General features: G+C 47.7%; 1 protein-coding gene across 1 annotated transcript in view; it reads right to left on the bottom strand.

The window, feature by feature from the left end:
• Snx25 (sorting nexin 25) overlaps positions 1–14,760 on the bottom strand; it is a 116,447-nt gene that overhangs the window by 31,409 nt on the left and 70,278 nt on the right. Inside the window, exon 7 of the mRNA XM_015998690.3 lies at positions 57–238. Coding sequence (XP_015854176.3) covers positions 57–238 — 182 coding nt within the window. The remainder of the gene's footprint in view (positions 1–56; positions 239–14,760) is intronic.

The following is a 14,760-nucleotide window of genomic DNA, read 5'->3' as shown; positions in this document are numbered from 1 at the left end:
GTGTCCTCGCACTGTTTATAACAAACTGATGCGGCCAAAGAAACTACAGGTCCTACCTTTTGGCTCTGAGGCCCCTCCCCTTCATCCAAGGCCCCGTCCTCTTGCTGGTCGTAGGCAGGCCCTCCTAGGATCCGGATTCTCTTCTCACACTGCTTCTTTGCCACAGTCAGCTGGTTAATGTACCTTTTCATGTTCCGGGCCCTCAAGAGATCGGTTTTCATGGCAGCTGACTCCTTACCTTGAAGAAGAGGGAGAGCAGTCGGTCAGGAGACAAAGGGTTTGTCTGAGCCAGAACAGTGTCTGGTGTGCTGCATTTTGACTTTTTTTAATTTTACTTTTGAGGAAGGATTTAACAGTGTAGCCCTGACTGGCCTGGAACTTGCTCTGAAGCCCAGGCTGGCACAGAAACCCACCTGCCTCTGCCTCCTGAGTGCTGAGATTATAGGCATGAGCCACCATGCCCAGCTTTAATGTGCTATATATTAAACAACGGATGACAAGTCAACAGACGAGAATTCATCATGAACACGTATAGGTTCCCAGATACAAAACCCAACATCTATAAATCTTACTCAAGCGTAAATGTTTACAGAACCTCTCTCTATAGACACTCAGAAGTTGATTTGTGAGGATATGAATATGCAGTATCTGTATATGGACACTTATACATATACATTTACAGGCATGTACTGAGTGTTCACTGTGTGTCTGTCAGACACCGGCCTAACTTCTGAGAGTCAAGACCAGTTGTTTTAACTCATGGAATATTTTAGAGTCTACCAAGTGAAAGAAACAAAGATGGTATGAACAGTTAAAAGTGTAATGTGGGCAGAAAGGAAAATATAGACACCCTCAAATCTTTGGCAAAGGTCTAGCCTGGGCTTTCTTAAGGAATGATATTCATGCAAACATGAATAATTAATAGACTGTGGAAGGCTGAAGGACTAGCAAGACCGGAAGTGAGAACCCTGGGCCCGGAAAGAGCAGAGCTCTAGGGCCCTGCAGAGCAGATGCAAATGGAGCTCAGGTCTAAAGGACTCTGAAGCCGGCAGGTGAAAACACCAGGGAGGAACCTTATTCTTCCATCAAAAGTACTGTAAGGCTTTTAATAGCTTCCAGAAGACTGCTGTCTTAGTTAGGGTTCTGCTGCTGTGACGGAACACCAGGACGGAAAGCAACCTGGGGAGGAATGGGTTTAGTTCATCTTACACTTTCACGTCACCATTAAGCCATGACCTTTCCTTTCCTGTTCATCCTCAAGATCTTACATGAATATTAATATCACAATATAAAAAATACTTTCAACCTGAAAATCCCAATCTTTGTAAATTCAAATACTTAAAAAGCCCAAAGTCTCTTTAAAATATTAAAATGCTCTCTAAAAATCTAAAATCTCTCTAAAATTACAATGTTTCTCTAAAATACCCAGTCGCTCTAAAACACCAGAGTCTCTCTGTAAAATTCCAAAATTGTTTTTAAAGTTCAGGCACTTAACTGTAGATTCCTGTCAAATCAAAAATAAGTTAAGTATTTCTTACTCCAAGAGGGAAGAAATGTGGCCCGGGCATGGGCAATCAAAGCAAAGTCAAGATTCGACAGCAAACTGACCCACACAGGATCGATCTCCGGGCCCTAGAGGCCTTGGCAGCTAGCTCCACCTCTTGGACCTGCCATCCCCAGCACACACCCTGTCACCCTGTCACCTAGGCTCCACTTCAGGGCTGCTGCTGTCTTGGTGGTCATCCCATGGGTCCCGGCATCCCCAAAATGCTGGGGTCTCCTGCTATATCTGGGCTCCACTTGCACTCATAGCCTCTCCTAGAGTTCTCTTCAGGGGATCTGAGCTTGCCACTCAGCGCCAAGCCTCAACTTCCCTTCCTAACCCTTTCAATCCCGCACTAATCCTGCAACTAAGGCCGTGCTTTCACCAACGGCCTCTCCTGGCCCCTCTTCTGGGACTCCAGCCCTACCACACACGGTCAAGCCTCAGCTAATCGCCACGACCCGTTCATGCCTCCAATCCAGGACCACGTGGGAAACTCTTACCCTTTCCCAGGTTCAGCTGCAAGCATAAGCTGCAGCTTCAGCCCTCTCTGGAGAGGTCTCTTCTTAATCACAGCTGATTCTGTAGCTCCAGTTCACTAGTATTGATTGTCTCAGAAAAGCACAAGTTTCACTTTCACGGTTCTTAATTAGAACATCAAACAGCTCCAGCAGTGTCTTTAAGGGACTCCCAAACTCCCCCCTGAAACGTCACAGCCCAGGTCTCCCTCATCTCTTCTGCTATCGGCAGCATCTTCTAAGTTCCCACATCTCATTAAGCCCGGAGAACTCAATGGCTTTTCTAGCCCAAAGATGCCAAGTCCTTCCACAATTCTCCCAAAAACACACGGTCAGATCTGTCACACCAATAGCTCACGACCTGTTACCAATTTCTGTCTTAGGGTTTCCTATTGTTGCTCTAAAACACCATGACCATAAGCAACTTGTGGGGAGGGGAGTTTATTCCCCTTACACCGCTCAGGACTTCTTTCCACTGTCAAAAGAGGGCAGGGCAGGAACTGAAGCAGAGGCCATGGGGAGTGCTGCTTACTGGCTTGCTCTGCGTGGATTGCAGAGCCTACTTTCTTGTAGTACTCGGGACCACCAGCCCAGGGGTGGGACCACTTACAGTGAGCTGGGCCCTCCACATCACTTATCAATCAAGAAACTGCCCCACAGTTTTGCTCACAGGCCAACCTGTGGGGCATTTTCTCAATTGAAGTCCTCTCTTCCCAAATGACTCAACCTATGTCAGGCTGACATAGATTAGCCAGGATATATGCGATGAATGAGTTTAATGTGATCAGATCACATAGGAAGCAGTGTGTGTGTATATATCTATATATCCATATCTATATCTATATATATCTATAGATATAGATATATATCTCAGATCAGATCAGACAGTGACAGGCTGTTGGCTTTGCAGGAAAGCCCACTGGAGGGCTGTCACAGGAAGGCTGAGCTGGGAGGAATGAGTTGGTAGTTCATGGCATTGGTAGTACACAGGACTTAAGGTCTTGAGGGTTACAGAGCCAGGGGCCAACAAACAGACTAAAAGGCAAATTATTCAAGATTCAAAAGAATAAAGGAGGCATTAAATGTGAATTCTACAACTTTGCTATAATCACAAATGGAGAAAGTGGGGTCAATTACTGGATCAGGAACATTGGAGAAAAACTGAATTTGAGGAAGGTTACAATTTCCATTTTGGATTATGGAGTAGATATTCTCCAAAAGTGCCCCAATATTTTCCATCTCACATACTTCTTTGCAATGTCTGTCATTTCTAGAAATTTCCCTATGGAAAGTAAGATCTTCTCTTCTTAAAATCAAGTGGGCTTACAACCATGGTGGAGGTGACTTTATGACTTCCAATCTGGATCACTAAAGGCCACTGGCCCGGAGATTGCAACACCATGCATGCTGTCCACCTGGAGATCTGCAACACCGTGCATGCCATCCACCTGGAGATCTGCAACACCGTGCATGCCATCCACCTACCCCCAAGGCATCCATACTCTGGGGCCTTAACAATTACCCATGGAGACATCTATTGTAGAGTGGAGCCTGGACTCCCACAGACCTTGGCCCGACTGAGACTTTGGTACACATTCAGTGCCAATCTGTCATTTGGTGAGTACATCATCTTTAATGGGAAATGCAGCTGATGCCACATGCAGCAAAAAAGAGAAATTCCTTCCAAAGCCTACTCCAAATACAGGCTCACAAGCAAGAGAAAAGGATGTTGCTTAGGCCAATTCAGGGTACACTTTTCTGTGTGTGCTGGCTAGACAAAGTGCCAGTACTCCTCAGAATGCTAGACACATTGTTATTGGCCTTTCAACCACATCTGTTTGACACAGTTCACTCATCAACTCAAGAAGTACTTGGTGAGTCTAGGATGGAGGTGACCACTGCATTAAAAACCACACTTGCAGGAGTTAGAACATACCCTGGGGAGGAGTCACAAGGCATTTGGTTAGTTAGGGTCTATGTTTGGTCTCCCTCACAGTGCAGACTGAGGCAGGTTTCTGTACATCTTCCCTGGAGACCTTCCACTCCCCAGCATAATCACAACTTCCTTCGTGTCCTACCTAGTCACTACATGCAATGCATGAAATAGTCCCGAGGCAGGCAGGACACATCAAAACATGAAAGGCAGGCACAGTATGAGAAAACACTGTGGCTTACTGCCAAGAGAAAAGCGGCTTTCTAGTACTCACAGTCATAGGTGGACGGCAGGTCCACAGGCGCCCGAACACACCAGGGACGTTTTCCCATATGTGGGTTGAGAAGCTGCCTGTCGCCTGATTTCAAAAGTGTTTCCCAACTTAGCCTGTGTTGGCTAATAGGAGCACTAACCAGAGGATCAACTCAGAAATGATCCAAAAGGGGGAAAATATTTTGGAATTCCCTCTTTGTGAGAAGATAAAACTAATGGAGTTTGCTTCAAATTAGTCTGTACATACCAGATGCTGTGTGGGTTTATCTAAATAAATATACACTTGGAAAAGCTAATTTTTCAGGAAAAAAAATGTTCACTTTTAAACACACACACACACAGCACCCATTACCAGCTCCTCTTGTCAGAGGGTTTGAAGAACATGAACATATTTACTTAGGATTTATCAACGTTCCAGATGACATCCTAACAGGAAGCTGGCGGCATTTCCCAGCAGCTACTAATTGTCACAAACTGAAAATTAAAGCTGCCCGGGAACTCAAAAATATTTGCCTTCCTTCTCAACTTGAGGCCACTATGTTCTTTCTGGACACAAACAGGATTACCTCATCAAACCGACCACCTGAAGTGCCACAGCGTTGAGTGTCACCCCACTTCAGTGGGGGTCATGCTTGTGGAAGAGGCAGAAACCACTGCAAGCCAACAGCAGAGCCACAACCTCCACAGTGGAGACAGTAGAGCCTGCGGGTGGCACAGCCTCACCTAAGGTGCCCGCAGCCGCCCTTTCCCCCTCGAATGTCCCACGTACTGGAGCTGGGAGTGTTTCCTTCAGGTAGGGGTCCAACATGCAAGTGATGCATTTCCAAAGTGATTATGGCGACTCAATCCACACACCAGCTTTAGAACGCAGTCAGGCTGTGTGCCAAGTAGACAGATCTAAGATTCAGAGTCAAAACACAGACCTGAGTGGCATAACCTCCAAGTGTTGAGGTGAAGACCTGGGTGAATGACCAGTGTAGTGGAGAACCTACGACTGAAGATCAGGATACCTGGGCACCAATTCTGACTTAAGTATGTGACCATCTTGTTCCACGTTTGAACCAGAGAAATGGTTTAACATTTTTGGACTCAACTCCATTTTATAAGGTGGGGATGTTAGAAAATACTGTCTTGGGGAGAGTGGTACAAGAGTCGGTTATTTTTTAAAAAGGTGTCATGAGAATACATTGAGAGCAAGTGTCCAAACCCTGGTGCTTCAAGGCCAAGGATGGATGAGGGAAGTGGGTAATGATTGGCTGCAGACAGCATTCACCCAAGAACCGGGCAGGGAGAAATCTCAGCTAGAGCTCCAAAAAGCAAGAACAGCAAGCAGCCCAGCATCTCTATTAGTCCAGCCGGGCTGCTACAACTCGCTCCCACAGCAATTTCTCCCTCACCTCCTGGAGGCTATAGTGGTCAAGATTGACGTGGCATCCCTCTCTGTCTTACGTCCGCGCACAGAGAAGGGGCAGGACAGCTCTCGAGAGCCTGTTTTCTCAGTCCCCGATTTCCTTCCAAAGACCCGGTAATATTGTTTGGCGGGGAGGGAGCGGTGGTATGTGTTTGGATGTGAACACATGTGCATAAAAAGATGGAAGCCAGAGTCAATATGTGGCATCTTTCTCAATCACTCTCACCCTAGTTTTATGAGACGAGAACCTGATCCGGGATCTCACTGGCTCAGGTAGACTGGCTGGCAATTGGGCCCCAGGAATCCTTCTGTCTTTGCCTCCCCAGGATGGAGTTAGGGGTGTGAACAGCTGTTCCTGGCTGTTATTGAGGTCCTGGGGTTGGAACCCAAGTTTTGACACTTGTATAACAAGCACTTGTTAAATGAGCCATCTCCTGAGCCCTGGGAGGGCCCTGTCTTCTAATCCCATCACCCAACAACGACATTTCAATAGACCAATTTGGGGGGGCATAATATTTAAACCTCAGGGACTGGAGAGGGAATGGCTCAGCAGTTAGGAGCAACACACTCTTGCAGAAGACCTGAATTCAGTATCCTGCACCTACATCAGGTAGTTTGCCTTCTATCAACTCCAGTTTCAGGGGGTCGGACGTACATGTACGCACAGGCACTCAAGCACACACAAACATTAAAAATGAGAAATATTTAAAAATACATAAAGCTCAGTAGGTCTTCTGTAAGGTTGGGTCACTTATCAATCAGCAAGTGTCTGCATCACTTCACTGTGCTGCTAGGCTATCAGACCACTTCAAAGCATTAGAAAGGATCACAACAAGTCCAGCAGAGCCCACAGCCTGGCTCCTTTCTTTCAAGTAAAAGGTACCTCTAAGTCACAGGCCAGATGAAGAAACAGCATGGTATGTTTAACAGCAAGTTGTAATGAAAATTATTATGATTCTTATTAGCGAGTGACACTGTATATGCAAGCATGCATGTATTACATGAACGTATACATACATGATGTAGTCTATAGTTCTGCAGTTCTATTTGATATATTCAGCTTCAAAACTGTTAAATTACATTCTCAAGATTGAGTTTTAGCAAATGAACAAGGCAGCAAAAAGCCTGCTTTTCACTGCGTCTCTCTTCACATGTAACATTTATGCACAACATTTCCAGCACACATAGATCAACTTCATGTCTTCTGCTGGAGTCAGCTGGATGAACTTGCTAACATTTCGGGGTTCAGAACAGCAGAGGAGAAATTATTAACAGTAGCTGACAGTACTGGGCTTAATCACCTACTCAGGAAGACATAGTACATGCCGCATCATGACTAGAATGCTGACATTTGGGCTCCAGATTCGGAAAACCATTTCTCAAGTACTCTGGCTGTTGTGGCTATAAATAGGAAGCTGAGTGCTGGGCACCAAGATGCAGATACAAATGTGCAGGTGGCTGTTTCACCTACAGTGATGCTTCTCGGGGTGTGGGTCCTCATTAGCAGCAGCAGCGCCCAAGGGACATAGGAGAACGCTGACTCCTGGGACTTGAACACATCTGCATGGCCAAGAACTCTGGAGTAGGGCCAAGTCTTCTGCATTTCACCAAGTCTTCAGGTGAGTGTGGTACAGACTGTCCTTTGAAAACCGCGGCTCTAGAGCATGAAGCCCCCATGTGTCAGGATGGTGTCAAGACATTTCAGGGCCAGCCCTTGCCTGCCTATCAAGCCTTGCCTCTCCACTACACGCCGAGCACCAGCACAGTGTTCACTTGACATGGGCTAACCACCAGGCTGTCTCGCCACTCTTTGTGACTGTGTGCAGGCAGAACCATCTACCCATATCTGACTCATACAACCCTTTGGGAATGAGAGGCACTCAACCTTTATGGCTCCACTCAGTGTTACTCTTAAGGGACGTTATTTCTTAAACTCTGTTCCAGGTCAGCCATTCCATACATGTGTGACGTGACTATATTCTGAAGGATGTAAGGATTGCTGCATTTATCACTGGACTATGACCTCTAGCTCAGGGAAGTTTTACTTATAGTACTGCTGTCCCCAATATAAAATGGCACTCGAGAAAGGTTTGCTGAGTAAAGAAAGACCCATTTCTAGTGACTCCTGGGCATTCTCTGCTGATACGAAGCATCTTAGATGATCTCGAGGGCTCTCTTAACTACCCAGAATCAGAGGACGTAGCATGGCTCAGAGAAGAGAGATTAGATATTAAACATAACAGATACGCAGGCAGTTCCTGGCAGAGCGACAGAGTAAGACAGCCGCACAAGAAGAAGAAACAGAGGATGAATAACTGTTTAGACACGGAGGGAAGATGAGTACAGGGACAGGGAGGCCCATGGGCCCGAGGGCAGTGAGGGGTCAACGGCAGGAGAGAGCTGAAGACACAGGGGGCAGGCGCTCATGTCAAAAGAAAGGGAAGACACTGAAGCGTCTGAAATAGTCTGAGTTACATCACAAGATCTGTATAGATTTTTAAATTATCAGAACTTCTGAAGGGAAATTATACAAGTAGCCAACAATGTCCAATACTCCCCAATGGTCAGAGAGAGCAAAGACTGGAAACAGATCCTGGAAATTCGCCAGGTTCTGCCAACCTCTTCCAATTCCAAAACCAGTGAGCATTTAATGTTACTAATGAGGAAAATTCAAGCAGTACGTACTTGTCCATATTTCAGTGAATAAGTCTGGGGGACGAAAGTCTGTTGAGGAAACTAAACCAGAAGCAAATTGTTCACTATTTATAAGTTTGCTATAAAGATCTCCTTGTTGTCACGCACAATGTCATTTTCATGCTCAGAAGTCAAGCATGAGTTCCAGGCACCGTCCCGGGCTTCTCCTCTGGAGGCCTGTCTGATACACTCCTGTATCCAGGTGCTCATCCCTACTGAAGGCCTGGACGGGCCCCACAAGCCCATAAGCCTCCAGGGTTCTGCCTGCCTTCCGTGACCCTTCACTCCAACTCCATGTGGGCCATGAAGCTCCCCTTGGCTTGGGAGATCACTTTAGGGTAATCGTGCCAGTTCTGAATAAGCAGAAGCACAGAACCCTCGATTTTAAGTGCAGCCTCTGGCTGAAATCCAAGCTGGGCAAAGCGGGACTACGAAGTCAGAACCGAGAGCAGACTTAGTGGGGAAACACTTGACCCAGGAGCTGCGGTGAGGCACGGCCGTGCTGGCCACTCCTGCTGTGCTTAGTCACTGGATAAGGGCTGGGGAAATTTCCACCTGCCCTTGGCGTCCTCTGTGGTGTTGGCCAGCACCCTGCCTGAGATAGTTCCTCAGTGAAGTTTCAATCTCCACCCATTCTACTTCTAATACACTTTATTGAGATCTCATTTTAAACATGATAAATTTCACACGTTTATGTTTGTTGTATACAAGTCGATGGTTCTTTAAAATATAAATTCAGAGCTGGGCAACTGACACTACAATCACATGTGGAATGGTTCTTATGTGCCCCTCCAATAGCCATAGGAAACTAGGACTCTGTTTGCCTGATCGGCTTGTTCTGCACATACCGTGTGAAGAGGATCATACAATGTGTGGCCTTCTATGACTGGTTTCTTTTCCAATACTTTCAAAGTTAGTTACTTTTCACTGATGAATAATATTCCATTATGTGAATATACCACACTCTCTACTGTTGGTGACCACATAGGTTATCTCTACTTTTTGTGAGTTTTGTGAATGTTAATGTACAAAATTTTGTGGGGACACAACCTCACCTTTCCTTGAGTGTATACCTGGGAATGGAAAGGCTAGGTCACATGGTAATTCTATGATGAAAATCTTTAAAAACTGACAAGCTGTCTTCACTCTATGTATCCACGGGGACTGTGTGAGGATCCCAGCATCTCTACCATCTCACTGATGTGTGTATTATCTGTATGACGTCATTTTAATCACTCTAGGAGGTACGGAATGGTACCTCATATTAATGTTGATTTGCATTTCCCTATCATTTCATGATATTGCTCTCACATGCTTCTTGGCCATTTGTACATCTTCGTAGAAACGTCCTCTCAAGCACTCTGCACATTTTTCTGCCGGGTCATTTGTGTTTTGAAGACTGTGTTGTAAGAGCTCTGGGATGCTGGATACAAGCTCCCTCTCAGACACACGACCTGAGTATGAACCTTCGTCTTCCCTTCTGCGTTCACTTTCCATCTTCTTTTCTTTTTTCTGAGACAGGGTTTCTCTGTGTAGCTTTGCGTCTTTCCTGGAACTCGCTCTGTAGCCCAAACTGGCCTCGAACTCACAGAGATCTGCCTGCCTCTGCCTCCAGAGTGCTGGGATTAAAGGCATGCATGCGCCACCACTGCCCGGCTTTTCATTTTCTTATTTCTCTCTTTTTTATTCATCTTCTTTTTTGAGGAGGGGGTCTCACTACGTAGCCCTTGCTAGCCTAGGACTCTTGACATAGACCAGGCTGGCCTCAAACTCATAAAGATCCAGATCAAAAAGACCTGTCTCTGCCTTCTGAGTGTTGGAATGAAAAGAGTACAGTACCATGCCCTGCTTCTTTTCATTTTCTTGATTCCTTCTCATTTCTATTTTGGTACACTAAGATTTTAATTTTTTAAAGGTCAGTTTACTATTTGTTGTTGCCTCTGAATTAAGATAAGGTCATGCATCATCAAGGCGGGCTCCTACCCAGTAAGAATAATGTATTTATAAAACCAGATTTAGACCAGAACAAACAAGTGCTAAGGAAGGGCAGTGTAAAGCACAGGGAAGATAGCCATCCACAACAGCCTCCTCTTACCTGTGGTGAGCATCTTCTAAGTTCCCAGTGGATACCCGAAGACGCACGTATCCCGAAACTTAGATATAGTGTGTTTTTATCTTTACATTCCAAACAATTATAAAACTTAATTTAAATGCTAGGCAAAGCAAGGCATTAACAACAGTAGTGAACTAGACACATTAAAACAAAACACTCTAATAACACTGCCATCACTGTTACTCTTGTGCCTTGGAGCCATTTTTTAAGTAAGGGTTACATGAACTAACGCATAGTCAATGTAAGTAGCTAAGCAGCTAAGGCAGCTACTAAGTAACTAACAGGTGGATAGCATATACCAGATGGATACCCTGGGCAAAGAGCTTATTTCCATGTAGGATGTCATGGAGTAATGTGGGGGGGGGCGGGATTTCATCACACTGCTCTCAACAGTGCAACCTGGAACCACAGTTACCCAACGAGAAAGTGTTTTCCTGACTAAACTTAGACCAACAAGAAAAATCACGGAAAGGATGAGGGCGGTGAGAAAAATCCCCATCTGGTCCGCTCTTTAAAACACCTGTCAAACTGTCTGGAAGAAAAGCATCTTCCCTGAAGAATGATGAGAATAAGGAGAGGAACACAGCCATCTTCCGGGTGCCATTATCACAGGCTCTGAGGATTTCCTTCCTCATTCAGAGCACAGCTGGAGTCTCTAAGCCCAGGCATGGCCCTTCATGGCTGCTCACTGCCCCTGGCTGTTTTTCTCCAGACTATCTCTTTTAACCAACAGCAGCTTCCACAAACAGAGCTCCAAGCTTCAGTCTTCAGGATGACACCTGTCCCTTGTTCAGCAAACACTCTCAAGTCCCTGGCCAATGCTCACAGCTCACCTTCCGGGTGAGGTCATCTCATGCTGCTACTGAAGACAACACCAGCCTCTGCTCTAGCTGGACCAGATCTCCTGGCACCCCGACTCGTCAACCATATAGACACACCGTTCTCCAACGCACTTAACACCTTCTGAAATGTTTTTGTTTTTACTGTTCCACTTCCGCCCAGCTCGGCGGGAGCCTCTTGCTTCACTACCTGCTATCACCAAAGAGGTCCGCAGTAAGCTTTCCAGGGTGGACACGTATGGAAGATGCGTCCATATAGAGTCTCCTTAGGGCTGGGCTCCAGAGTCTCTTCCCCCCCTGCAGTCCTTCCTTCCTGCGCACACAGCTCCTACTTTCCGAGGGACTGGAGCAGACTGGAGCGGACAAGTCGCGGTCCTCAAGCCAGGCTTCCTAACTAGAACCTTGACCCGAGAGCATGTTTTCGAGTCTCTGGGCCAACTCTTACTCATTCTCTCAGCACACTACTACTTGGCAGGAATCTGAACAGATCTGGTGATTTCCATGAGAAGTCTATTCCTCCAGATGAAAGTGGGGTTTTCCTGTCTGCAGCAAATTCTGTGCTGGAGATATTAACATGTCCTCCAACTTCATGTATGTAAGGAGGAAATGTGTGAGCAACAGGCAAGCTACAGGAACTGAAAGCCATCCTCATATCCAATTCTTCCCCAGGGCAACCCTGGATAAGAGCCCTGCTTCATCCGAAGAGAAACAAACAGGCAACATGATAGAGCATGTATCCTCTATATCTGGGCCTTAGAAACCTCAAACACGGGAGGCCGGGGCAGTCTGCCCTGGGTTCCGAGGAGAAAGCATGGTCCTGCCCAGTGCCAGGACAGACGGAGTGGACCAGGAGACCCACACGCAAGCCTGGGGCAGTCTGGGCAGCTGGGCAGTGTCGTTGTTTGTTTGTTCTTTTGGGGGCGGGGCTTGCCACCCAGCTCCCACATAAATACACCGAGGCTTTTTCTTATTTATGAATGCTCGGACTTAGCTTGACTTATTTCTAGCCAGCTTTTCTTAACTTAAAATTATCCCATCTGTCTTTTACCTCTGGGCTTTTCCCATTCTCTTACTTCTGTAAATCTTACTCTGTGGCTTGCTGTGTAGCTGGGTGGCTGGCCCCTGGAGTCCTCCTCCTTTTCTGGCTACTTCTCCTTTTCTCACCCCAGATTTCCCTTTCTATCTATTCTCTCTGCCTGCCAGCCCCACCTATCCTTTCTCCTGCCTTGCTATTGGCCATTCAGCTCTTTATTAGACCATCAGGTGTTTTAGACAGGCACAGTCATACAACTTCACAGAGTTAAACAAATACAACATAAACAAAAGTAACACACCTTAAAATAATATTCCAATGTACAGTGTGATATGGGAGAGAAAGAGAGAGAACGGTTCATTTCCTGTGGACAGAGGCACATCTAAAGAGGTGAAATGAATGTGTGAGGAATGGATGAGGTGGGTGGCCTGATCACCACCTAGCGCCATGGTGATGTCTGGGCCTGGGCTGCTGGAGGGGCCAATGTCTGGGTTCACAGCCCTGATGCAACTGCTGTCGGTGTGGCCCCACCCACACTGGCTGCAACACTAGGGAGAACTGGTCCTGCCCCTCACCAGCTGAAGCACTCAGGAGACAGGGTCCTACACCTCACCTGGGTAGCATCATAGAGCTGACCCTGTTCGCAGGGGCATGGGTGAGGTGGCCCTGGGGACGTGAGAATGAGAGAGCAGGTCATGCCCTCTTGTCTGCCATGTGATGGTGTGGGCATGGGTGAGGGAAAGATGGCCTCCTCCCATCCCCCCCTCCACACCTGCAGGGAACCTGACCCAACCCCCCTCACCAGCGGCAGCACTCAGGAGAACAGGCCCTGCCCTTTGCCTGGGCAGCACAGGAGAGCTGACCCTGTAAACGGGGTACATGAGGGCAGCACAGCTGGTACTGCCTCCCTCTGCAGTGTGGTGGGGGGGGAAAGATGCCCTCCCACTCACTCCTAACATCTTCAACTGGTGAGGGAGCTGGTCCTCCCCTTTACCAGCTGCAACACTCAGGAAAGTGGGCCCTGCACCTCATCTGGGCAGCACAGTGGAACTGACCCTGCTGCCGGGGGAGGGGGGGGGTAAGTGCAGGTGAGAAGGTTCCAAGAATGTGAGTGTGGGAGATCTGGCCCCTCCCTTCATCTGCCATATGGTGGCGTGAGTTGGGGAGAGATTACTTCCCCCCCACCCTTCACCCCTCCCCTCCTGTGGTGGGTGGGAGAGCTGCCCCTGCCCCTCACCAGCTGCAGCACTCCACAAAGCAGGCCCTGCACCTCACCTGGACAGCAGAGTAGAGCCCATCCTGGTGGTGGTGGGGGTGCGGAAGAACCAGCCCTGAAGTTGTGAGCATGGGAGGGCTGTCCCTACTGCTCGTCTGGCATGCCAAGGCATGGGTGCCAAGGAGAGATGACTCCCTTACCCCTTGCCGCCTACAACAGATGGGGAACCCGGCCCTCTCCCTTACCAGTTGCGGCACCTGGGAAAATGGCCCTGCACCCCATCTGGGCAGCACAGCAGAGATGACCCTATTGAAGGAGGTGCGGATGAACCAACCGACCTCAAGAACATCAGCATGGGGGATCTGGTCCCGCCCCTCATCTGCCATATGGTGGTGTGGGTGGGGGAGAGCTGCCCCCGCCCCGCCCCTCTCTGCCTGTGGCAGGTGGGAGAGCTGGCCCTGCCTGTCACCAGCTGCAGCACTTGGGAGAGCGGCCCCTGCACCTGTCTAGTCAACACAGTAGAGCTGGCCTTGATGATGGAGGTGTGGGAGAGCCGACCCTGAGGGCATGAAAGTAGGAAAACCAGCTCAAGGCTGCAGGGGTGAACTGGCCAGGGCAATGCTGGAGAGCTCCCCCTGGTGGTGAGGACAGGGGAGAGCTGGTGGGCTGATCAACCCTGCAACTACCCAGGACCAGAACCAGGGTTATGAGTTGGCCCACCCCAACATGCACCCCATCTGTGATCTGCTGGAGCACGTGAAAGGGGCCGGTCCTGCAGACCCAAAGCTGCAGGATCTCCATGACACAGGGCAACAACAGGATATCCAAGAGGAGTCCCAGTGAGGGTCCAGCATTGATGGTGTAGCAGAAACCAGAGGCCTCGAACCAGACCAATGACTCTCTGCAGTGAACACTTGAAGTAAAGAAGTATGGACCAAAGGCTTTACTGCGTGGCTCACTGTGTCACACTGCAGCTCCCATGATGACATTTTTCCTTCTTTTTCCCCCCCTCTTTTTTCTCTTAAATTTCATTTTATTTCATTTTGGGGGGGGGAGAATGCAAGGGAAGGAAGAGGGATATGAATGGGATTGAGATGCATGATGTGAAAGACACAGAGAATAAAAAAAAGTTAAAAAAAAAAAAAAAAAAACAACCCCAAACCCTAAAACAAAGTGTAGAAAGAGGA

This window comes from Peromyscus maniculatus, chromosome 17 (assembly GCF_049852395.1).
Source record: "Peromyscus maniculatus bairdii isolate BWxNUB_F1_BW_parent chromosome 17, HU_Pman_BW_mat_3.1, whole genome shotgun sequence".
Lineage (NCBI taxonomy): Eukaryota > Metazoa > Chordata > Mammalia > Rodentia > Cricetidae > Peromyscus > Peromyscus maniculatus.
Note: the sequence above shows the minus strand (reverse complement) of the source record. Positions and strands in the feature narration are given on the sequence as shown.